The sequence below is a fragment of the Lycorma delicatula genome, chromosome 8 (genome assembly GCF_047948215.1).
Source record: "Lycorma delicatula isolate Av1 chromosome 8, ASM4794821v1, whole genome shotgun sequence".
NCBI classification, from domain to species: domain Eukaryota; kingdom Metazoa; phylum Arthropoda; class Insecta; order Hemiptera; family Fulgoridae; genus Lycorma; species Lycorma delicatula.
This window is the reverse complement of record NC_134462.1, coordinates 2,264,546-2,289,880: the sequence shown is the minus strand read 5'-3', so window position 1 is coordinate 2,289,880 and position 25,335 is coordinate 2,264,546. Positions and strand designations below refer to the sequence as shown.

The 25,335-nt window shown below is 28.7% G+C and overlaps 1 protein-coding gene across 1 annotated transcript in view; it reads right to left on the bottom strand.

Moving 5' to 3' along the window:
• Nucleotides 1–3,223: 3,223 nt before the first annotated feature.
• RhoGAP68F (Rho GTPase activating protein at 68F) overlaps nucleotides 3,224–25,335 on the bottom strand; it is a 44,308-nt gene continuing 22,196 nt past the window's right edge. The window contains exons 6-9 of the mRNA XM_075373090.1: nucleotides 21,088–21,290; nucleotides 17,159–17,359; nucleotides 13,309–13,415; nucleotides 3,224–8,717 (exon numbers count right to left, since the gene is read on the bottom strand). Coding sequence (XP_075229205.1) covers nucleotides 8,547–8,717; nucleotides 13,309–13,415; nucleotides 17,159–17,359; nucleotides 21,088–21,290 — 682 coding nt within the window. The 3' untranslated portion in view covers nucleotides 3,224–8,546. The remainder of the gene's footprint in view (nucleotides 8,718–13,308; nucleotides 13,416–17,158; nucleotides 17,360–21,087; nucleotides 21,291–25,335) is intronic.

Here is a 25,335-nt window from a genome sequence, read left to right as displayed (position 1 = left end):
AAGCACAAAATGAGGAAAATTAACAAAAATCAATTTTGGCTATTAAAAAAAGTCCTATAAACGAAATATTTTCAGAAATATTAAAAATTTTACCACAATAAAATTAGTAAATATTAATAATTTATTTGACAAGCATTTTAGTTATGGATAAAAATTTGTTACTACACAAAACTGATTAGTTTTGGTCACTATCCACATCAACTTTTATACTATCTCTGGCTATATAGTAATTGGCACCTTCTCTTTTAAGCAGTTCAAAATATTCATGCCTTCAACAAGTAATGATTTCTGTATAATATTCTAGCATTTTGGATTTGTTGTTTATGGCTTTGGTATGTGAACAACATTGATGCATTGATGCATGAATACTACTTCGCCACTGCATTCATCATTTTGGGGGGGGGGAGAAAAAACGCTTTTGTGATATCATCGCCCAGGACAAAACTATAACAAAAATAGTTGGAAATTCTTGGATATCAAAAATATTAATAAAATAAGATTAAACTAAAATGATATCAAGAGTAAAACTAAAATAATAAAAGAATGTAACCATTAGGAAAAAATATAAACTATGAATAGCAAAATAATATCAAAATTTATGGTTGATTAACATTAAATTTTATGAAGTATATTGATACTTCTTAGAAGTAACAATATCCAATCTAGTATATTCCTATCATTGCCTATGATGCAATAAATGTCCCTCGGTAATTTAAATTTACGACATAAGTCTGCATAACATATGCAATCCACAAGCATATGGCACACAGCCAAGCAAAATTCTTCAGTCTGCACAATATCAGTGAATGCTTATTTTGATGAGGGTTTGACTATCATATCTTTTGCTACATTGGCTAACCCGTCCAACACCACAGAGTCTTATCTCATGTGTTCTATATGGCCTGTTCAGAGTCCTGTCCAGCTTGTTCCATATTCTCATCAGCTACAATTAGCTGCTGTCCAAATTCAATCAGGACTTAGCTACTATCAACTGTCTACTCAAATCATCCTTTTCATTTTTCACAGTCAAATATTGTCTAGTCTTCTGCAACATGGCAGCACAATTTTACAAAATGCAACATGTAAATTTAACAATTTTTGGTTTTTTAAAATTTGTTATTACTGTGTATAAACTAGATTCAGGAATAAAATTTATGGTTGCCATTTGTATGACATTTCAAGGAGTCAGTTAACTGATGCTTTTTGAGCCCCAAATATATTTTCATTCTTCGACTACATTACTTATTACTTGTGCATTTTTATAGGACAGATATTCTAAACACCATAAACTTCATCTGTGTTTTTTTTATTTTATTAACTACTACAATATAGCATTCCAATATCTGACCATTTGATATCAGTAAAAAAATACTGATATCAAATCTACTACTAGTACCACTTTTCTCTGATCTTAAATACTGATTGATATATACTCTTACTTATATAAAAAAAATACATGTTTATCTGCTGTTATCAATCTAGTATTATCAAACATATTAAAGATGCACAACCATACACTTTTTAATTTAAAAAATATCAGATGCATACTGTTATTTACAATACGAATATGAAGGAAGGGTCAAGTCAGATGAAATAGTACTATTATTTACCACTTCATTCAAACCAAGCTGGATTTGTATATTATAAAATGAGTGATATTTTTTTTGCTATAGTTGCTGATACCAAAATCAGAATGTGGTTATAGAAAGCATTGCATCAGATGCTTTACTTCTCACAATAATAATAGGGTTAACAGCTGAAAAAAATTTCTGAAAAAGGTCACTGATTTGGAATTTGATTCTGTAAACGTTTACACAGAAAGAGCTATCCAGAATCGGATACTTTGAAACAAGCCGAATGGCCAGACAAAGGAAAACCATATGATGTGATATAATAGAATATCTTAATTCCAAAGTTTGTTAAAACTATAATTCAATGGCTTATATTTCATCTATTTGCCAAGGGGAGGATACCTTGCGTCTACAACAAGATCAATACAGATATGTTATTATACAATGAAATTAAAACAATATGATCTGGGTGGTTAAATTAAGATGAAATTGAACAATAAAGAAAATTACATAATACTTTCCACAAAAAATTCATAACCCATCTGAAGGAAATATGTTAAATAGCTATTACAATTAACAAATTTCAATTCCCTCATTGAAATACGCCCATTTACAAAATCTAAAAGTGTCCTTCTAAAGGTTGTTCATAATTTTTATTATTCATTGTCCTACTCTTTTAGATGCCTTGCAATTGGAGAAAGCCACTGTAAATCTACTTCACATGTTAAATGTGAAAAGTACATTTAAAAATATCTTATCTTGAAAAATGTTAGCGAAGGTTCACTTTTTTTTATGAAACGATATTTTTATCCTCAATTTCTAGTTATATGGTTAGTAGATTTTTCTTGTTGCAAAACAAACTTTCAGTTAAATTTAAGTTGCATAATTTTTTGTAATTTTAATCACTTAATAGCTTTATTAATTACAGAACACTATTTTGAAATAATTTTATTTTTATTTTAGATGTGTTTAAGAAATATTACTGTATGCTCAATGTTTTATATTTTGCATTGCATTTTGAAAAATGTTAAATTTAATTTGTATTTAATAGCTACAGTATGATTTTTACATTTAATCTTTATCAGTTTCATTACTATTTTTTCATTACGCTTAATGTTGTTATCGTTCTATTTCTAAGCAATTATGTGGTATAAAGAATTAAAGGCTCGCAAAATTAATTTAAGATTAATAAACAAAATAAAAATTACACAACTCTGTTTTTGAATAGAAAACCCCATCTCACAAAATGAAAACTAAGAAAAACTTTTAATTGATACTATCATTTTCAGAATATACTTAAAAAAGTAAAAACATCACAAAGATCATTAAAATGTATTATAATATTTATGAATAGTTTTAAAAATAACAGTAGATTTTTAGCAGAGCAAAATGTTTATGTTCTACTAAAACGTTTTATAGAAATTTACAGGAAGTTTTCATATTAAACTGATTTCAATTAAGGTTTGATATGCATTTTTAGTCATTTAAAATATTAATAGATTACTAAACAAATTTGCATCTTCAATACTAATTTGTAAATATTGTAGACTGATTTTTCAGTTACTATACATTGTAAAACTTAATTTGTAACATTTAAATTCAGAAAAAATTCATTTGTATTTTTTAAGCCTATAGACTCGGGTATAATTTTTATTTTACTTTTATGACATACAGTCCACATTTATATTTTTTAAATTTACCATCTAATATTCGTTGATTTAAATACTTTTTTTTGTTTTGAAATATATTAGTTTTTGTAAAATTGCCCAATTTTTTGCTGTTTTGTTGCAATTTTGTACATTATGATATTATTGAAGAATGTGGTAATCAAAATCAGCAAGATACAGCTGAACCTTCCAAATTTCATTAGTTTTTATTAGCAGAGATTAACGAGAATCCACTGTATGTACTCGTTAATAATCAATTTTCTTAATTTAAAAAGATTGTTTTTTAAAAAATGTATCTTTCTATTACTATAAATACTCATATATTATTACTAAAAACAAATAAAATGATCATTATACAAAAAAAGGAGATAAATATATATATATATATTCTCTAGATTCTTAGTTTAAAGACTTTTAGTCTACAACTCTAATAATATATATCACACTTATTTTTTAAGGATCATGAAATATTAATAATTATTTAAACACTGAAAAAAGTTCATTTTTATAAATAAATGGTACTCATAGGCTAACTTAATAATTATAATAAACATATTGTATTTATTTCAGAATTAGTAGCATTGATCTGATTTTATTTGTTACTCCTGATGGTACACTGAAGGTAGTATGTCCTGTATATTCTGAACAAAAAGAAGCAGTTACAATTAAATGCGAACACTTTAATTTTGGTTTTGTTTTTAATGCATTTCTACTTGCTCCAACTAGGGAGGTCATTAATTAATTAATTTTCAACTAATACATTAATAATTAACTTTTTATCTATATTACATTAAATCCAATTAAAAGTTTTTGTTTTATGAAGTAATGAAATAGTAATAATTCACTTTTTGGATCATAATCTGTAAGTATATGGAATCCTCCTCTATGGAGGTATTGAAAGACTTCGGAGGTTGTATTTAATAATTACTTAAATTAGTGAGATAACTTATATACAAAGAAAAAATCAGATTTTTGATTTTTAACTGCTAAATCTTTTATATCTGGTTAACATACCTTTGTTGGTTCTTTTTTACTAGTTTTAAAATGAAATCAAATAATGGTTTATAACATGCTTCATGATATTAATATTTTATTAGACCTTTCTTTAAAACAACCAGAATAGAAAAAAAATTGTATTCATAGACCTAAAAAATACGAGTAAGATGTTTAAAAAAGTATTAAGTTCAAGAATCAAGGGATGGAATTTATAAAGTATTGGATACATTTATTAAAACATTTAAATGTTTTAAATACTAGCTAATACTATTTTAAAACAAAAACGTAATAACAAAATAGAAATGAAATACACAAGAATGCAAAACATCAGAACAAATCTAACAAAGCATGGTTTATAATAAAATGCTTGGCAGTTTAATCTATAACATCATCTGTAAGGAAATATAAAATTAAATTTTGCACATTGTACAATAAGAACAATGTTTACCATAGAATATCCCAACATTTTAATTATCAGGTAGAGAGCAAAGAAGTTATGGAAAATAATTCCAAACACCATAGAATTGCAAAATGCCTATCTTTCAATCAATCAATACATTATTAGAAAGACAGAATAAAATTAAAAGTTTAAAAGTATATGTATATACCAACTAAAGTACCACATTTCTTTTAATAAATATAATACAGTAAAACCTTATCACAATAAACACCCTCTTATTATTATCATTAGTATCTGGGAAATATTCCACCAATTTAATATTAAAGACCTCCTGATGTAATAATACTCTGTACAACAATAAACTCTTCTACAATCATGTGATTAAGTAACCGGATGTTAAATATCTTCCTTGTTAAAACAAATATCAAGGAAAAATGGTTTAGCTTTTTTTATGGTCAAACATGTAAAATGAAATATTTATAAGCATAGTGTGTAAATTTTTGTTTATGTCAGTACTAAAAACTATTTTTGAGCTCGTTCCAGTGCGCCCAAAACAAGTGTTTCATAAAAATTGGTAAATTTTCAAACACAGAAATCTTTCACATTACTCATCCAACTTCCCATCCTTTTTATTTCAGCTTGCAAAAGAAGGCAAAACTATATTAGTTATCTTCACCAGTGAATTAAAGTCTCAAAGTTTCACTTCATTATATTAGCAAAAAATCACACACATGTTTTTATGTTATTCCTCAATCAGTTTTCTGGTAACTTCTATAACTTCATTACAATTTTCTGAAACATTGAAGGAACCTAATCTTGTTTCTTTTTATTAACATTTTAAACTTAGGCAGTGTGAAACATGAAAAAAATATTCTAAAACTATGCCCTAACAACTAATCCTTTTTCATTTTACTTGTCTTTTTTTAACCAGTTATCAACCATTTTACTAGTATAACAAACGTTTCATTCAAAAATGTTTACTTTTAAAAATTAAAAAAGATAAATAATTGCTAGGTTCACATTGATAAACTAAGAAAAGATGTATATGAAAAACAACCATTATTACAACAAATATGAATCAATATTTGTAAATAAGAATTGCCTTAGTTATTTATTGCAGAGGGGTTACTACTGTAAGTAAAAATTATATCAATATCAGTAAAAAAACAGGGGCTCAACATCTTGGCTGGCCATTTTGAAAAATTATTACATGTTAATTTAGGTAAATTAAACATATAACTATATTTATTCTCTAGCACTTCATACACAATTAACAATAATATTTATGTTAAGAGCTATGGAGGATTGAAAGAAAGTTCATGTAATAATGATTTTTATTAGTTATTCCCTATAGAGGCTGTTACATTAAAATCATAAAAAAGAGGAAGAAAGAAAAGAAAAATCAAGTGGAATGCATGTACGGTAGTTTATTCACTTAAATATAAATAGTTTAATATAGATAAAATTTAAAAAAATCAGAGAAAGAAATACAACTCAATAATCATATTTCATTGTAATAAATTGATAATCTAATCATACCAATGTTTTATTTTATAAAAACAGATATAAAATAATTATATTATTAATTTTTTGTGTGCAAAGTGATTAAAAATAAGTTAAAATGTAGCAGAGCTTTAAAAATTACACAATCAGTCTTTAAATAATAATCTTTTTATATCATAAAACGAAAGTACACAAGAAAGTATTCTGGAATAAAGGAAAAATATATGAATAAGGAATGTTGTATAGGAACAGAGAACAAATCTTAAAATAAATTATAGAATAACAAAAACCACTGAACAAAATACGGATTTGCAGTAAAACATTACAACTTCCAAAAAAATCAAATAAAAACTACAACTTTCTGTAAATGGAAAAGTTAAGTACAGGTCAGAAATTCATTAGTATAAATAAATCTAATTAAACAGCTATATTTATATCAAGATCAAGATTATAAACCATGGTTGATCAAGAAAAATGATCACTTCAGTATGAATTATGACAGATAAAGTTTATTCTACAGTTTAATACGATTCATTTAATGGGAATAACTGATTTTTATATAGCAATGAAACTTGTTCTTTTCTGTGCTACTGTTGTGAATTACAATTTATTTGAAAAAACCTGTGAACTGTGATGTGTACATAAATGTATTATAGTCTTGTTTTATTTAAACCTTCTAATGAAATTATTGATATAATTTTTTTCTTTTTATTTAATTTAATTTGAAGTAATTTTAGTTTGTTGTTTTCTGTTTTCTCCAACCAATTTTCCAGCTACTGCCGGGCTTGGGTATGTATGTATAGGCATATGCAATTATTACTAACAGCTTGCCAGGCCTGATATAAAAGCAAACTGCCTTTACAAGGACTCGATCCTTAGAACTGTTAACTTTGAAAATCAGCTTCTTTTGCAATAACAAGTTGTTTAACCACAAGAATAGTCTGGTGGGTTAATGTTTATTTAATAGTAATTTCATAACTTTGTTATAAAATTATATTTTTAAAAATGATTCATTTTAAATTTAAGAATATCTTTTTTAAATTTAATTTTGAATTGTGTTCGATGATTGGTTTCAATACATTAGATTTTTTTTTCTTTTTTAAAATTCTACTTTCGCTTTCAATAATTTTCCTTAGGTATTAATATTCATAGTATCATAATTTTTATTAGGATTAGGATAGAAATAATGCAGCAAAAGAAAGAATAATTTTCTATTTAAACATACTGGGGAAACCTAGCTGTCTAATAAAAAAGAGTAATTGCTTAACAATAACATTTATATACACAAATACTTGTTTATTGTAATCATGCTTACACAAAACAACTACATACTTTTCTAATAGACAGTCAAGATTCCAATCAATTTTAGAGAAAGATTCTTTTTTCCTTCATGTTTTGCTGTTTAATGAAATTATGATATTACATAAATATCATAATACTGACATTAAAACATATTGCACAGAGCAAAAAACTACCTTCACTAAGAAACTAGTAAAGTTTATTCAGACCACCATAATGAAATCAACCATCAGAACATTTAAAAAACAATTAAACAAAAGAAAAACTACTCTTAAATATAACTAAACAATGGAACACTAAAACTATTTGGAAAAGAGAAAATGAAGTACTTTTATGTATCATTTTTAATAAATTTCATGCTTATTTACATTTCAAAGGATTTTATTCAAATAACCTATGTGTTGTGCAACTCACAAAATTGCAGAAAACAAGTTTTAATTCAGTAAAAACTTAATTATTTTTCCTTGAATGGATCATAAGAAATAACTCTTCAAGGGTAAGATTTTGAGATGAGTATTACAATGTATACTGAAGTGTTTGACATGTTCAAATACATAAAGACGAATTATGACAGAAGGAATGATTAGAAGGATATTTAAGAATCTTTACTATTTGCTAACACTTATTCAAATGGTCCTCATAAGCCCAAATTATAGATTCATTAATTACAATTTAAAATTATGAATTGAATACGTTTATCATTTATTAACCATTCTTTTTTTAACTTTTCTGTGATGAAACTGTAAAATAAAAAGATAATAAAAACCAATATGAAACCACAAAAATTAAAAATCAAGGTTTATATACTTTAAGCTCCTTATTAGTTAATTATAATTTTAAATTATTACTTTTCTAATTCAAATTAATTAATACTTTATACACTATTTAAGATTGTGCAATAAGTATCCTTACCTAAGAGCACTCCCATAATAAATAAATAAATACGAGTGCTGTACATGGAAGATCGATCTTGAAAGATATTTACATTTTCTTTTTTGTAATACAAATATTTACAAAGATCTTTCTCTCTCACTCTCTCTCTCTCATTCGCTCACAAACAAAATACATACTTTCATGCACTCTTTCTTTCAAACTCATACTTTTCCAATTCTAAATTATAAATATTTGATCATGATGTACAAGAACAAAATCCGTAAACATGTTGATTGGAGCTATTGCAGATAAAGACAACTGTCCATTAGGTGACCAAACTAGATTAGGACCAAACACAACAGCAAGGTTTGATGAAGTCATTTTATTTAAATCACATCGATCCATAACCTGCAATAAAAATATTCAATTAACATACATTACATTATTTTCGTTACTTATGTATTTAATGCTGTAAGAATCTTTCACATGCATTTTTATGATTTTAACTGTAATTTGCATGTTTTCCAATTAAAAATTTAATAATAAACTACATAACTTAGTACTAAAGCTATACACTATGTAAGCAGAAATTTAACCACACATTTTGTGTGTGTGTGTATGCATGTGCCCGCTAAGCCAGACTGATATTATAAGCACATTTTGACTGGCAATTTTTGTTATGAATGTAAAAACACAGCAGATGTGAAATCATATTTTATGTAAATCTTGGAAAAAGTGCAACAGAGGCATTGCAGCGTGCAAGGGTATAGAAAGCAATCTCTTCATTGGGCACAAATGTTTGAATAATAGATTCAGTTCAAGACTTAAAGATAACAGTTAATGTTCCTCATATGTACAATTTTTTTCAGCATTTTAAGGAACTGCTTTAATTTCCAAGTGGCTATCATCATCAACCAATCTGACTGCCTTTAACTGTACAAACTAAAAAAAAAAATCTGGGTCTATCAAAAAGACTGCTTGCTTGTTTAATATCACTCATTGTCCCTGTTAACCTTTTCCTAAAAGTAAACAAAATTTGGTGACAACCCATAGTTCCAATTTTTTATCCTTTTAAAAAATGATTCATGTAGTTGATAGAAAAGAAATTGTCACCAGTATTTTCAAAGCTGATCTAGCATTGCATACAAATTGGTACACTAATCTAAAATTCACATAAATATTATTACCTGATGGTGAAAATTGAAATTAATACAAGTTTATTTTTCAAAACACCGGTTTAGAATATTTAGGATAACTTCAATTTTTCTAAGGACATGACTGTACACTTACAACATAAGATACTACTATACTAAATAAACTAAAACCGAGATCTAGACACAAAGCAAATCTGAACAAAGTAAGGAACTCTAAACGATAAATGTTTTTGTAAAAAAAGTTCTTAGTCTGTTTGAATAAAATTATAATAAGGGATAATTATGGAAAAAAATCTATTTTTTTAGTAATAAATTAATTTTGTTTAATTCAGTAATTAAACAAATTTTTAGATAAAAAAATGTCAGCACAATAAAAATATATAGTTTTGTTGACATCTTGTGATAAATACAAAAGTAGTTGTGCAGTATAGTTGTGTTCATGAATTTTATATTTTGTTTCTTCATTGTTTTCCAATTTTTTACATAATATTTGATTTTTTTTTTTTGCTTATTTATTTTAATTAAAAATTTTGGTTTGTGATACCAAAATAACTTATTTGATATTACCCAAATGAAAGAGTTCATCTAAACAGTAAAATGTTCTTAATCTAATCACAACTTTACATTTTATGCTAAAGATATGTTCTGTTTGTTTTATAATGAAGAATATTAGATATCACATCTAGATATTAAAGCAAAAATATGAAATTAAAAAATTACTTAATAAATGTTATGACTGGATCGTTAACTTTTGTATGGACATAAAATATGAAAAGAAAGGGTGGAAACATTTTAAATATTGCCATAAAGAAACATAGAGGATTAAATGGACAAATTGAATAATGAAGATGTAACAAGGAAAATTAACAAGAACAGAAGATTAATCAGAACAATTTAGACCAGAAAAAAAAATATGGACACTAAAAAAAAATTAGAAATGTCAGGAACTCAAAACAGAGAAGCTATCAGGGAAGAGAGAAGGATGAAGATGGACAATGTACAAGAGATCTGCTCAGTGCAGTTCAGTCCCAAATGATATATATATATATTTTTTTTTTCATAGAGATTCAAATCATCCGTGGTCACACAAAATTAGTGCATATACACACAGGTTAAAAGAGCAATTAATTACACACAATATAATAAAAATAAAAGTAAATTAAACAAAGTAACAGATATTATAAAATAAATTGCCAAACATAATGATTATAATGTTTCTTTAATTGTTAATATATACAAAAAATAAATTTCAAAAATGAATATCACAATTCTTACACCTATAAATGATTGACAAAAAATTGACAACATATATTTATACACTGATAATGTAGTTGAAAATATAACTAATATTTATTATAAAAGTAAATTTAAACTGGCATACAAGACAAAAATCATATAATAAAATATTTAAAAAATAACAATCACCCTGACATATAATTCATGCAGAATTTATAAAATAAAATGCAATGATTGTGAGCATTTATGATATATATATATATATATACACACGAGGGTTATTTTTTTTCAAGGTCTGATCGGTCGCGAAATAAAAACCCGTGCAAAAATCGGATGAACCTTTACGCATATATGTTGCGCAGCGTCTCTAGTATGTCCTTCAATCACACCGCGTCACTTTGTTTAGTTCTGAACATGCAGCTAGCATTGTAAACATGTCTACAACAATACCATCTCCCACCAAGTGTGAAGTGCATGCGGTAATTCGATTTCTTCAGGCTGAGGGGTGTAATGCAGCTGAAATTCATCGACGAATAAGTAATGTGTATGGTGAAACTTCAATGAGTGACAAAAAAGTGCGACAATGGTGCAGGAACTTTAAAGCAGGACATACAGATGTTCATGATGCAGGCGGCGGTCAGGGAAGGAAGTGAGTGTCAACCGACGATCTCGTTGAGCGAGTGGATGAGGCAATTCATGAAAATAGTCAGGTTCACAATTTCTGTATTGAGTGATTTGTTTCCTGAAGTTTCAAGGTCAGCTCTCTACACCATTGTAAGTGAGAGACTTCAGGACCATAAACTGTGTGCAAGATGGGTTCCCAAGATGCTGTCCGACCATCACAAAACAATGAGAATAGACGCCTCCATAATGTTTTTGCAGTGCTACCGCAATGAAAGAGAAGATTTTTTTGAGCAAAATTGTCACAGGGGATGAGAGATGGGTCCATTTTGAAACTGAAGAAACAAAAGAACAATCCAAACAGTGGATGCATTCTCATTCTCCCAGTAAACCAAAGAAGTTCAAAGAAGAAGTGTTGGACCTTCTCCAACAGAAAGTGTATGGCTACTGTGTTCTGGGACCGGAATGGAGTTCTCTTGGTGGAATTCATGGAACGTGGCATGACCATCACTGCAGCCGCATACTGCGTGACTCTTCAACGTCTACGAAGGGCAATTCAGAATAAGCGGAAAGGAATGTTGTCATCAGGCATTGTCTTTCTCCATGACAATGCTCGGCCGCACACTGCAGCTGTAATAAAGAAGCTCCTGCAGCGTTTTTGTTGGGAAGTGTTTGATCACCCACCATACCGCCCGGACTTGGCTCCATCTGATTTTCACCTCTTTGCTAACATGAAACGCTGGCTAGGAGGACAACATTTTGGCACAGACATCGAGCTGCAGACCAGTGTAGAAACATGGCTGAAAACACAGGTGGCTCTGTTCTATGATGAGGGTATTGGAATGTTGGTACCACGCTATGACAAATGTCTAAATCGGAGTGGCGACTATGTAGAGAAATAGCGTAACTATGTAAGTAGTACTTGTTACAAATAAAAAACTTTTTATTTTCACTGTGGCTTTAATATCATGACAGAACGGACCTTGAAAAAAAAATAACCCTCGTATATATATTTATACATATATAGGTAAAAGTAATAGTCTTTTAAAACTAGATTTTTAGAACACATTAGAAATTATAAAAAAGGTAGTGGGTTTATTTAATGTTGCTTACCACCTTACTGATAACAACCATTCTGTATCTGATATTTGGACAAATTTGGAAATAGTGGAAATCAAGAAATTTAATTTAAATAACAGTAGTAAAAATTTGGACATTTTGGAGAGATTATATATATATATAAATACAAAAGAATTTCCAACTTTATCAACTTTCAGACAAAACATGAAGATGACACTCATAAAAGCAGCAACAGATGGCAGCACGTTTCTAGATAAAAATAGATATAATCAGAATGTATAGAAATAATTTCAAACCCACTCAGTAATGTAACAGTGGATGGTCAGGTTACATGGTATAAATTTTCTAATTATTTTATTTTTTAATTTAAATTTAATTTTTAATTGATGTCATATTTATACATGTATAGTTATTTTATTTAATTGACTATATTTTGTATATATGATAGTAATTTTAATAATTTACATCTTTTAATTTTTATTTAAAAAAAAAAATGTTATGTTTGACATCTAATTTTATATAATTTATACACAACTGAAATGCGGGATCCCACGAAAGTGCTATTAGAATAAAGAAAAAAAAATAAGGTAAGTGTCATTTCATTTACTTTGTAATTCTGTACTTGGTTTATTCAAGTTGGTTTTTGAATATATATACATATAAAAAATATCTATAATTATATATCATAATTATATTATATAAATAATTCATATTACTTACTAATTTAAAAAGTACTTTTTACATGGATACTTTTATACAAATTGGTAGGTTTACAATGAGCTACACACATGCGCGCGCACACACACAAATTGTATCAGATTGTAAATTAGAAATAACTGACTTTATTTTATTTAGAACTACATACATTTAAAAAAATTAAACAGAAATAAATTTAAATGTAAACTAACCTTAGATAAAAACTGAACAATATATTTAAGAACTTGATAATTATCTTCAGGTAATTTTTCCAAAATCAAAATCTTTACTTGTCTAGGTCGATCTTCTTTTGCTATACCTGTTAAATAAATATACACAAAAATAAATTTTTAATTAAAATAAAATTAACGTCTTTTTTTAAATTTCTTATACTAATGAGAGAAAATTTCTTCTTTCTTCTCCTCTGGAGGTCCCAGATCATCCTATGGATCCATCTGCCCTTTATTGGCATTACTCAAACATCACATTATTAAATTTTACATGACTAAACTGCTTTTGCCATATTATTCCTGTGAGCAATAACTGATTCACAACTTCTTTTATAACACTGTTTTACATTGTATATAAAAGTTGAATTGTTACTGTATGGTCTTACATACAATAAATTTTACATTAATACAATTGACCATATTAAATATTTTAGTTCATGTATTTCTTGTTTGAAATACAAGTTAACTGAAATATAATTCTTATTTAGCAAGATATGTTATTTTCAAGTCTTCCACATTGTATACAGTAGCCACCACTTAATGGCGGAGCTTGGCTGATCAGCCTGCATGTCACTGCTATACTATTGTTCTCTGAAACATTGACACATTGTGCTCTTAGTAGCATGAACATGATGCAACTGTTGTTTACGAAGCAAAAAACTCACATTTTTGTGAGTTTACAGTATTAAGAAAGTGACATCATGTTTCAAATACAAAACAATTATTTTTATTTTTGCTTCTGTTTTGCTTTTCCATGTATATAAAGTTCAGTTCTATGGTTCTGCCTCTTGGTACTATTCTTGGCATGTGTCGTGTATTTTGTTATATAGTCAATTAATGTACAATATGATATTTTATAATAAGTTTTTATTGTGGTTTAGGGTTCAAACTTTTTAAAGTAGTTCGTTTACATGCAAATAGTTATGTCTGAATTTAACCTGTTGTGAAAGGTAAAAAACTTTGAAAACAGGCACATGAAATTGTAAATGTATATTTCATGAAGAAAGAATCTTAACCTGTAAGAAAATTGAAAAATGGCAAGCATTTAATTGCTGTACAGAAGTGTGAAGAGAAGATTGCAGCTGCCTGTGGCATTTCCAGGACTCAGGTTCAAAGCCTAAGAAAAGAAAAAATTGAACTTTGATCCAAGGGGCCAGAACATTTGCTCATCACTTTGAAAAAGAAACATTTTAAACCAATTACCAGATTAGATGATTCTGAAAGGTGTGGTTAGGCGAACTGTGAATGAATTTCAATCAAAGATAGGGAAGCTGCCAAAGTTAACAAACGCTGTAAAGAATTGAGAATTAAAATTATTTTTAACGGCAGTGAAACTAGTTTAAGAAGAATTTTGAAAGAATTAGGTTTATAAGTGGTGCAAAACAGAAAACAAAAAGAAAATTTTAGTTGAAAAACAAGATATTAGGCAGAAAAGGATTTCATATTTGCAGGCAATCAGTGATTTTAGAAAATGTAACTGGAAAATCATATACATATACAAAACCTATGTTTTGTCAACTCATTCAACAGCAAAATCATGGGCTGATGAAGCGATGCAGGAGTTCATCTACCAATAAATAAAGGTGAACACTTAATTATAATTTATGTCAGAGATGAAATGGGCTTTATTTCAAACGCAATGTTAATTTGGACAACCAAATCAAAAAGTGGCAATTACCATCATAGCATGAATACTAATAATTATTTGAAATGGGCTGAAGAAAAATTAATTCCTAACCTTCCTCCTGAGTCTGTAGTAGTTACTGACAATGCTCTGTATCATAATACTCTTTCTGAAAAACTTCCAGTGTCATCAAGCAAGAAACAAGACGTAGCTGTTCGGCTACAGAAACATCATATTTCATATTCATCTCAAACGCTTAAACCACAATTGTATGAACTAATTAAGTTGAACAAAAATAACAGGAAATGATAACAATTTGACAAATTGTTGGAAAGAAGTGGGCATCAAGTTTTGCAATTTGCACCTTACCATCCTGATTTAAATTCAATCAAGATGGCATGGTCAGAAGTAAAACAACATACTACGAGCCACAACACAACATTTAAAATGTCAGAAGTGCAGAAACTGTGTGAAGATAAATTGAATTTGATAACTTACTGTGAAAAGGTTAAAAGAATTGAAGGAAAATATTGGAGCCAAGAATCATTAATAGATTCTCAGACAGAATCTTTCATGTCTCTTTAAGTAGTGACACTGATAATAGTGACAATTAGACTGAAGATGATGACAGCGAGGAGTGTTCTAACTGAGGAATTAAATGGATAATTCATTTTCCGATAAGTAATTACAGTTATAGTAATAAACATCCATAGCAATATTCACTATGTAATTAGTAATGTATGATATTTTGTCATCTGTTACATTTTACAATGTACAGTGTCTTTTAGCAGACTGTACCTTCATTTCAAAACTGTTACATTCATTTGTTAAAAATAGAACTAGAACATTTGGTAAGGGGGATTAATAAGAGCAAGGAACATGCTTTTTGTTGGGTAATAATAGTCACCACTCCAACCTTGCCATTTCTTGGCGGTGACTGTAAGTGAAGTTGTGTTACTATCAAGATATATTTTGTTTTGTAATTGGTTTATTCATTAGTTACCATCATGGTTCCATAATTAATGGATGAGCTTCTTGTTAATTTTAATGAAATTAGAAGTCATGCAACATTTTCTCATAGCTATTCTATTTGTAATCATGTAACCAATAAATGATACATATCCTATTTTTATGCAAATAATATTAACTTATTTTTATTTTCAAGAAAATCTCCAGACACAATAACTGCTGTAACTACTACTGTTATGTAGCAGTTACAGCATATTGATCATACAAAAATTAAAACAAGCAAAGGAGTAAATACAATATGCTGTTCAATTAGGACTCTATGAACTATTTTCTATGCTCTTCCCAACTTTCTTTATGTGTGTTTTGTATACGGGATATATCCACTAAATGGAATCCAACAAAACAACTGATACCAAATCAGAAATTTAATAATTTGTTGTAAATTGAAGTTTTAAATTTGACATACAGAATGAAATAATTCTGGTCAATCTTCTACATACATAACAAACCTGAGCAGAAAAAAATAATAACAGCTGTATCTTAAACCAAATCCAGTAAAATGCATAACCATATGTCTCTTTTTCTTGTCACGCACATTGTGCCTCACAATACATAACACAACACAATTCAGAAGGTTAAAAAGTGGACTGATAAAACAAATTGGTTTCTTTGACAAACCAATTTTTTTGTAGTTTCCAGTATTTCAACTGATAAGGCAGTAAGAAAAAAAAAGGAATCGGCCAGGAGGAATATCTTTCTTGTTAATAAAATAAAAAAAATACTCCTTTAATCAATGAACTAAATGAGTATACTGAGATGATTGATAGATATTAGAATACTATAAAAGATCTTAAAGCTGAATAAACCAACATAAAAAAGAATAAACCTTTTTAACTAAAAAAATAAATCAGATTTACTCAACTCTCAATAAATATGAAAGCATTGTTTAAATAATAAAGGACAAATAATGAACCATATTGCTACACACACCCAATTACAGCAATATTTTTTTAATGATGTAAAACAGTAGTTTTTCATCATTAAAAAATTATGTTCTTGAGTTATTCAAATTTGAGTAATTGAGTCATAAAGAAAAATTAAAATACTTTAAAAAAACCAGCTACAATATGTTGTCAGACATATAAAACACAGACTACAGACAATGAAAATAACACAAAAAAAATAACACAAATTTTAATAAAATTTCTGCAAGTATATAAATAATCTATTTTTACTTACTTTGGAACTGTGTAATCTCATCATACAAATCAAAAGTCATTAGTGGTTCTTCTAAATCTCTGAGGAATGTTTTTAATAAAACGGCAGCAATATGAACATCCCCATTGAATTCAACAACTAATCCTTGATTAATTCTATTCTGCATCTCTTTTACTAGTGATACATTAGCAGATCTTCGAAATAAACCTTCAGTCTCTAATGCTACAATGGCAATTAAAACAACAATATAGAAAAATCTATGCAAATAAAAAAAGTAATTTAAATAGATAAAAATTTATGTAATTTTATGTAAATAAAAAAAAGTAATAACAGATAAGCATTCCTCTTCTTTGGATTTTGATAGTAATACAAAACTGAACTGTAGTATAGTCCACTGTTTGTAGAACACTTGTAAGCTGTTTAAGCTTAGTTTTACTCCATACTTAATTAGTAAGTATAAGTTTGGTTTACTGTTACATATTTTTAACTCTAATATATTAAATTGTTTAAGATAGAAAAAATAATATTTTACAATTTGGTTACCAGATTATAAATAAAATAGGTTTTCAATTCATCTATTATAATTATACACAGTTTGACAACTAATAATGAGACAGATCTATCTCATGGAATTAAGTAGAAAGAAAACGATTAAATATAATCTGTATTTTATTCACAGTGGTACATTTTTGTAGAGGTACAATCCAGCAACAACTGAAACAACCTCATAAATCTTCATTTGATATGAAATTAAGGACATAATGTTACATTCCATTAGTCTAACAAACATAAAATTAACCATCTTTACATTCTCAAAAAGACACCCTTTCAATGGAAACTTTAATTTTTGAAATAGGAAATGATCACAGGAAGGGAGATTAAAGAACAGACTACATTTACTTTTTGGATAAAAATTTCAGGGCAACTATTATCTGGCAAGCCAGTGTGTACTGTTGTGAAAAAGCCAGTATTGCCTTATTCGACTAATCAGTGGATGTATCTCAAACACTGACACTCCACCATAATTTAATTCAATATTTTTATTTTTTACAAACAATCTGAAGAACATCTTTGGCATCCTACACACAAACACTTCTTTGATCATTTAATATGGAACAAACCAAGAAGAGGCCTTCTTCTTAATAAAATGTTCCACTAATTGGCAGCCTATCTCTCTGTTAACACTAAAATCATCTGCAATCATTCTCAGTTTCAAAGTAATTTTTTTGAATCCATTGTCTTAATTAGTTATTCATTAAAGAACAACTTCTCTTTATCCTCAGCAGTTTCATAACCATTTTTAAATTGTGTGAACCACCTTTATGTGTAAGTGGTTAAATAAAGTAGAACAGATTTTGATATTCATTCTCTGCGATACACTTATTAATAGTTTAATAGTCCCAATACATCTTTCCAGATATGGATATATGATACTTAGCAAAGGCATATACTGTTGCCAAATTGCAAATGTTGCACAGTAGATGGCATTTTGTATAGATGAATTTAACTTTGTATCATTATTCAATCATCAGCTTGTGTGTATATTCTGTGTTTAATATGAACCATTTTAACATACAAACAAAATATTAAGAATCACCAAAATCATTTTTAAGAAACTTTCAAAGATTGATTTTAGATATGTACCATAATTCCAAAACAAGTATCTCAATAAATTTATAATTATTCACAGAATCTGAAATTCATGTTTGTAAATGGTGCTTTTCCTTACAAAATCAGTAGGTTGATTATCATCCAAATTTCACAGACTAATTTTTCATACCTTAAAAAACCTTTAGTCATACCAGAATCACAACTATAATTTTTCTGACAGTGTTAAATTTAGCATTCCTGGTAAAATTAGAAATTTAATACAATTATCTTTCAATAATGAAATTACAATTAACATACAACTATCAAACTCAATTAAATAAAACACATTCAAATCTGTAACTAAAAAGATTTTTTTAATGAAAACAGGAACTAATTTCAAATAAATCTATGCAACATTCAACAAGTCTGTTTACGCCATTCTGGCATAAAGTTTTTCCTTTATTTCTACGAATTCCCAGCTAGGGTAGGTCCCGTTGTTTTGTTACAAGGAATGTTTGAATTCCACTTGGTTTCGTATTGCTGGGTCTGTAAAGTCCACCTGTCTCTATTATTGTTATTGTGTTCGAACCTCCCACCGTCATCCTTAGCGACCGCGCCTATTATTCTATCAAGTTATTTCTGACTACCCTTTTCACACACCCGTTATTTTTTCACACACACACACACACTATCCTGTCCACTACCTGGTTCTGGTTACCCCCGCTTTTTTTCGCCATCTTTTCGGCAGAGTACCTCCAACATCTCACCACCGCAGTCGCCTAGGGCAATACTCTCCTGCAAACTCTGTGGTAACATTCACGCTCAAGCAGAATTTCAAACTCATCACTACACATTGGAGATACCACGCCTCATTCTACCACTAAACCACATCACGCCGCTGTATTCCTGATTCACCGTGCGGACTACGCCCAGGACTACATAGGTATTCTTCCGTACTTGCTGTTACGAGGTCATCTCTGGCAAATATTTGTGTGCCACAGGCAAGTTCAGTTTTTCATTACTCATCACGTTAAACCTTTATGTTATCATTCAAATTTGTGGAACATTCAGTTCATCCTACCTATGCCTTTCAAGTTTCAATTTCACTTTAGTACAGTCACGACAGGTCACTTACACAAGGCTGTCATTGTTCAGCTGCAACCCATTTCATGTGCTCAATTAAGTGCAGTGTGATTATATTGTAATTAACTCTTTTGTACTGTAATATTATTGTGTATTTTTCTATGTCAAACTAGAATTACATTTTTACATTATTTAACGTTAAGTTTGTGGTTCATAAATCAGGAAAGGCCAATGCCAATCAAGATTTACTTTAATTTAGTTTTCTAAGTTTATGACATTTGTTCATTGCTAATTTTTCAATATTACAGCATTTGTCAGTAATGCCATAGTTTTCAGACATACTATGTTTATTGATGTCATATTTTTCTAAAGTTATAATTAAAACTAAGGTGTTTCATGTTGTCCTTCAGGCTTTGTCAAAAACGTATATTGTAAAAATCTGTTTTTAGAAGCGTGTACTCATGTATTTTTTCAGTTAACTATCATTGTTCAGACGCTGATTTCAGCTGATGTATTAAGTAGTTTTTAAGGTTATAATAATTAACTTATATCAAGTTGTTCTCATTAAAGTCCAATTTCTTTTGGCAAATACTAGCTGTGTGTTTTTTTATTTTTTAACTTTACCCAACAAAGTCATTACGGAATGTCCATATTGCAACTGCAGGTTCATGGAGCTGCATAGTGTACATGCAATTTGTACAATATTTTACACATTGTAAAATCTAGGGTGAATTGTTTAACCTATTACAGTGATTCGAAGTAATTGATATGTAAGCCAATGTTGCAGTTTCTAACTACATACAACAATTTTGGTGAAATGTAGAATAATTTTTAAGTGGAAGAATCTTTCAATTATCAATTTAAACATATAAAAATTTAGACATGAATATTTTTTTTATTTTTTGTTATATTTAACATATCTTGTTGAATAAATGTTTTATTTATATTTTGTTATTTCTAAACAAATACTTTGGAGTCCATAACATACTTAACAGGTGTAACAAATGAAGAGCTTTATTTGAAATTAAATTTATACTCTTTCAATGTAACAAATGCAGTAATTATAATTTTTGATATTTTCTATATAAATACAGTGAAACCTTCCAGTTCCTGTGGTTGCTACAACCTGATTAATACATGTTAAATCTGTGTTATTGTATCTATTTTAATATAAAAAAATCAAATTCTGTAATAAAATCTTTTCATTATTAAAATAAAGTTTATCATTTTTAAAAAATGAATACAGCCATAAACTTAGAAATCTTTAATTAACTCACCATCAGGTGTGCTAAGGAATTCAACGCACTGTTGTACAATAGGTGGAATTGCTTGGCCTCCATTGTGCTCTTTAATAAACTGTAATGAAACACCAAACTGTTGAGTCGGTATTGGTACTTGTGTGCTCGGACTAGATGCAGGCTGCGATGTATTTGATGCATTATTTCTACTGTTAACTTTTACCATCAACCGTTCATCATGTCTACAAAATAAACATAAAGATTATTTATAGAAATACATATTAAACATAAAAGGGGCATTCAATTTAAATTCAACAACTTTTCAAAAATTTTTTATATTGAAAAAAAAAAAATTTTTCTTGAGTAATAGACTATTTTCTAACTTGCCAACAGGCAACAACAGCCGTTTTCGTCACTTTTTCCATGAGCTGTAGCACTCTTATTTTACACCATACAGAGGTCAAAAGGGGCTTTTTGGAAAGAGTAACGATGGAATTTCATTTTAGTGTACTCAAAATTCATTTTTTTACATAGCCAAATTTTAAAATGCTTACTGAAGTTATGTTTACAAATGTTGTTTTTTTTTTCAAATTTTGGGCCAAAAATAAATAATGTAAGACTTAGGATAACAGGCCTGTTTTTTACCTTATAACTCTTAGGTATTAGTATTACATACAAAAAAATGAACTATTACTGAGTGTCCTTCGTTAAAAAAAATGACCACCAAATCAAAAGATTTTGAAAATGTCTCATTTTTTGGGCCCAAAAACCACATGTGGCAAAAATCTGAAATGTTTACAGCAGTAAGTACTTTTTATGTACTTTAAAATCATATAAAATCTAATTTGTTACTCAAACGGGTTGACGAGCAATGAAGCCATCAAAACCGCTAAAAACACTGTTTCTTTTAGCCATGAACAATACATCAAAAAAATTCAGAACATGTATTTTTCACTTAATAATGTAGGCCTATTAAACAAAATATTTTCATTTGTCTATAATGAGATGGCTTATATTATAGATAGATTGTTACTTAAAGTACGACTCATACACACAAACTCATGTTATTACTGTGGTTAGGTAATGTACACTTGTTTATAAAGTAATTTTATTAGCAATGAACTTCTCTTTTATGCAATATCTTTTATTTTTAATTTTATTAATTAGAGAAATTTTTATTTTAGCTGTAGAGAAACTGGGGTAAAGACAAAGTGAGACAATTGGTGGTTCTGTAATTTATACTAACTGTATTGTTATTACGGATTACGAAGTTGTTCAGTTGGCATTCAGACGGAAACAGTACATCACAAATTGACGTACAATACATCTTGGGAATTGCACAATATTTTAAAGTTTACTGAACAGCAAATAACATTGATATCTTAAAGATGTGGATGTACTGAAATAAAAAATATCTGTACTTTTCATAATACGGATTATTCAGATAAATATTTTCATATTAATGGGAAAAGTTTCTCTGATCCATTTAGCTGTCACACTAAACCGGTTACATCTCTTCAAGAAATATCTTTGACACTTTTAGCAAGCAATCCAAATTTAAAATTAATTCCAGGCAGAGCACTGTGTACAAAATACAAAAACCACAAGATGATATAGAAAGCAAACTGGAATGTCAAGATATATTTGAGCCTCATGCGTTATAGTTAAGTCAGTGTCCAACATTTTTACCAGAATGATGAGCACAACCGAATGATGCCAGGCAAGAAGGAATGTGTCTCTATAAGACAAGCTGACAGGAAGAAAATTAATATTCAAAAAAGACTAATAATCTTATATAACTTAAAAGAATTGTACACAGCCACAAATTTGCTGATTTAAGGCCTAAATTTTGTGTTCTGTCTGGTGGTCACTTACTCACTCTGTGTGTGTGTGTGTGTGTGTGTGTGTGTGTGTGTCATCCACCAAAATGTAAAACTCAAGTTATCTGCTCTAAAAATTAAATCTGATTACAAAATTCTCCTTTCAATCATGGTATGTGATATAGAAAATGAAACATGCAAGCTGTCACAGTGTGAAAAAGTCCAGGCCCTAATGAAGTGCTCAGCTTACTGCAAGAGAGCTGGAATGATTTTGATTTTGAAGTTATCTTCAAACAGAGGGTTTCTGTTGACCGTTGTGAACTAACTACTCAAATTCTTCCATTTCAAGACGATAAAACTTACTGTTTTTTTTTTAGATATACTTACTGAAAATTTAAATAATCTAAAACGGCAACATTTCATTGCAAAGAAACAAACTAATTTAAACATTAAAAAGGAAAACTTGTTGGAAGGTGAATGTATTGTAATGGGAGACTTCAAAATTTTCCTTTTGTGATACAGGATGAAGTTCAGTCATATCACTGGTCAAAAACTTATGCCGCACTACATTCATTTCAAATATATTTTAAAAAATAAGGGAAATTACAAAGCCAAAGCTACTGTGTGATTATTAGTGATTACTTGAAGCACAATACTACATCGTTCTTCTGCTTCCAAAAGCAAGTTATAAATATAGTAAAAACACTGTTACTACAAGTTTTTTTTATTTTAACATTTTCTTTATTTTCTGATGGCTTGTCAGCCCAGTATAAGACAAAAAAATTCCACATATTTGTGCTGCCATCAAGATTTTGAAATTGCAGCTGAAGGGCATTTTTTTGCCTCATACCATGGAAAAGGGCCATGCGATGGTATTGGTGGAACTGTAAAAACGGTTGTGACTAAAGCAAGCCTTCAAAGGACAGTCAATAATCAAACTGTTACACCTTCTGAAATGTATGATTATTGCCAAGGCAATATTAAAAATATAAAATTTATTTTCTGCTCTAATAAAGATGTTCAAGGAACTGAATAATATCTCAGTCCCCATTATCAGGTAATCACAACTGTCCCAGAAACAAGAACCTTTCACAGTTATGTTCCAACAAGTCAGAAATGTATTCTGAAAGTCCGAGCGACCTCTGAATCAGAAACATTTACCTTAGTATCAGTACACAAGGACATTAATGTTTCTGATTGCTTTATAAGTTTACCAAAGCCAAAATGTAAAAATTACATCTGCTGCATATACTACGGCAAGAGGTGGTTAGGTGAAGTCATTGAAGTCAAAATATATGAAAATGAAGAGGAGCATTGAATACACTTTCCATTCGCAGGGTCCTGGTGATTCAAGAAATCATTGAGGGATAATCAAACATGGGTTCAAGTGGAAAAGGATATAACATTACACTGAAGATGAATGAGGACTTATCAGTTTTACTCCATTAAAAAATGGCAGGAGCACCAGGTTATGTTAGTTAAGTTTGTTATCAAAAAGTGTAAAATTTATTCATAACTTCCATTAGCAGAAGTAAAATGAGGTAAAAGTGAACTGAACAATTTTTTAATGTATTTGAAAATGATTATCATTTTGTAATTGACTATTTATTAATTATCAATTTACTCATTCTAATGAGTTTAGTTGTAATTTTTATAATCTGAAGAAAATACAAACATCAGTATTTTTGGATATGTTGTTTACAATTAGAAGGAATGGTGTTTTAATGGTTTTGTTAGCTTCATTACTCATCAACCCCTTTGAGTAACAAAATAAATTTTTTATACAGTATTTAAAGTACATAAAAAGTACTTACTGCTGTAAACATTTCAGGTTTTTTCAATCTGTCCCACATGTGGTTTTTGGGCCCAAAAAATGAGACATTTTCAAAATCTTACAATTTGACGGCCATTTTTTTTTAATGAAGAACACTTGGTAACAGATCAATTTTTTTTATAAGTACTACTAGAATCTAAGAGTTAAAAGGTAAAAAACAGGCCTGTTACAAACCCTAAGCCCTTCGTTATTTATTTTGGGCCCAACAACAACAATTGTTGTTTTGGAACAAACAACTATTTGTAAACGTAACTTCAGTAAACATTACAAGATTTGTTTATGTAAAATGAATTTTAAGTACACGAAGATGAAGTTTCATCTTTACTCTTTCCAAAAAGTCTTTTTTGACCTCTGTATAAAGTAAAATAAGAATGCTATAGCTCATGGAAAAAGTGATGGAAATGATTGTTTTTACCTGTTGGCAAGTTAGAAAATAGTCTACTACTCAAGAAAAAAAATTTTATAAAATATAAAAAAATATTTTTTGGCCACTACAAATGTGGGTAGTTAAACCAAATATCATCAAAATCAAAAGTAGTGATGCACTGATCATTTACTAAACTAAAATGGAATATCCCAAAACTATATTAGTAGACCTGCGAATAACATTCTTCCATACATCACTCAAAAGAA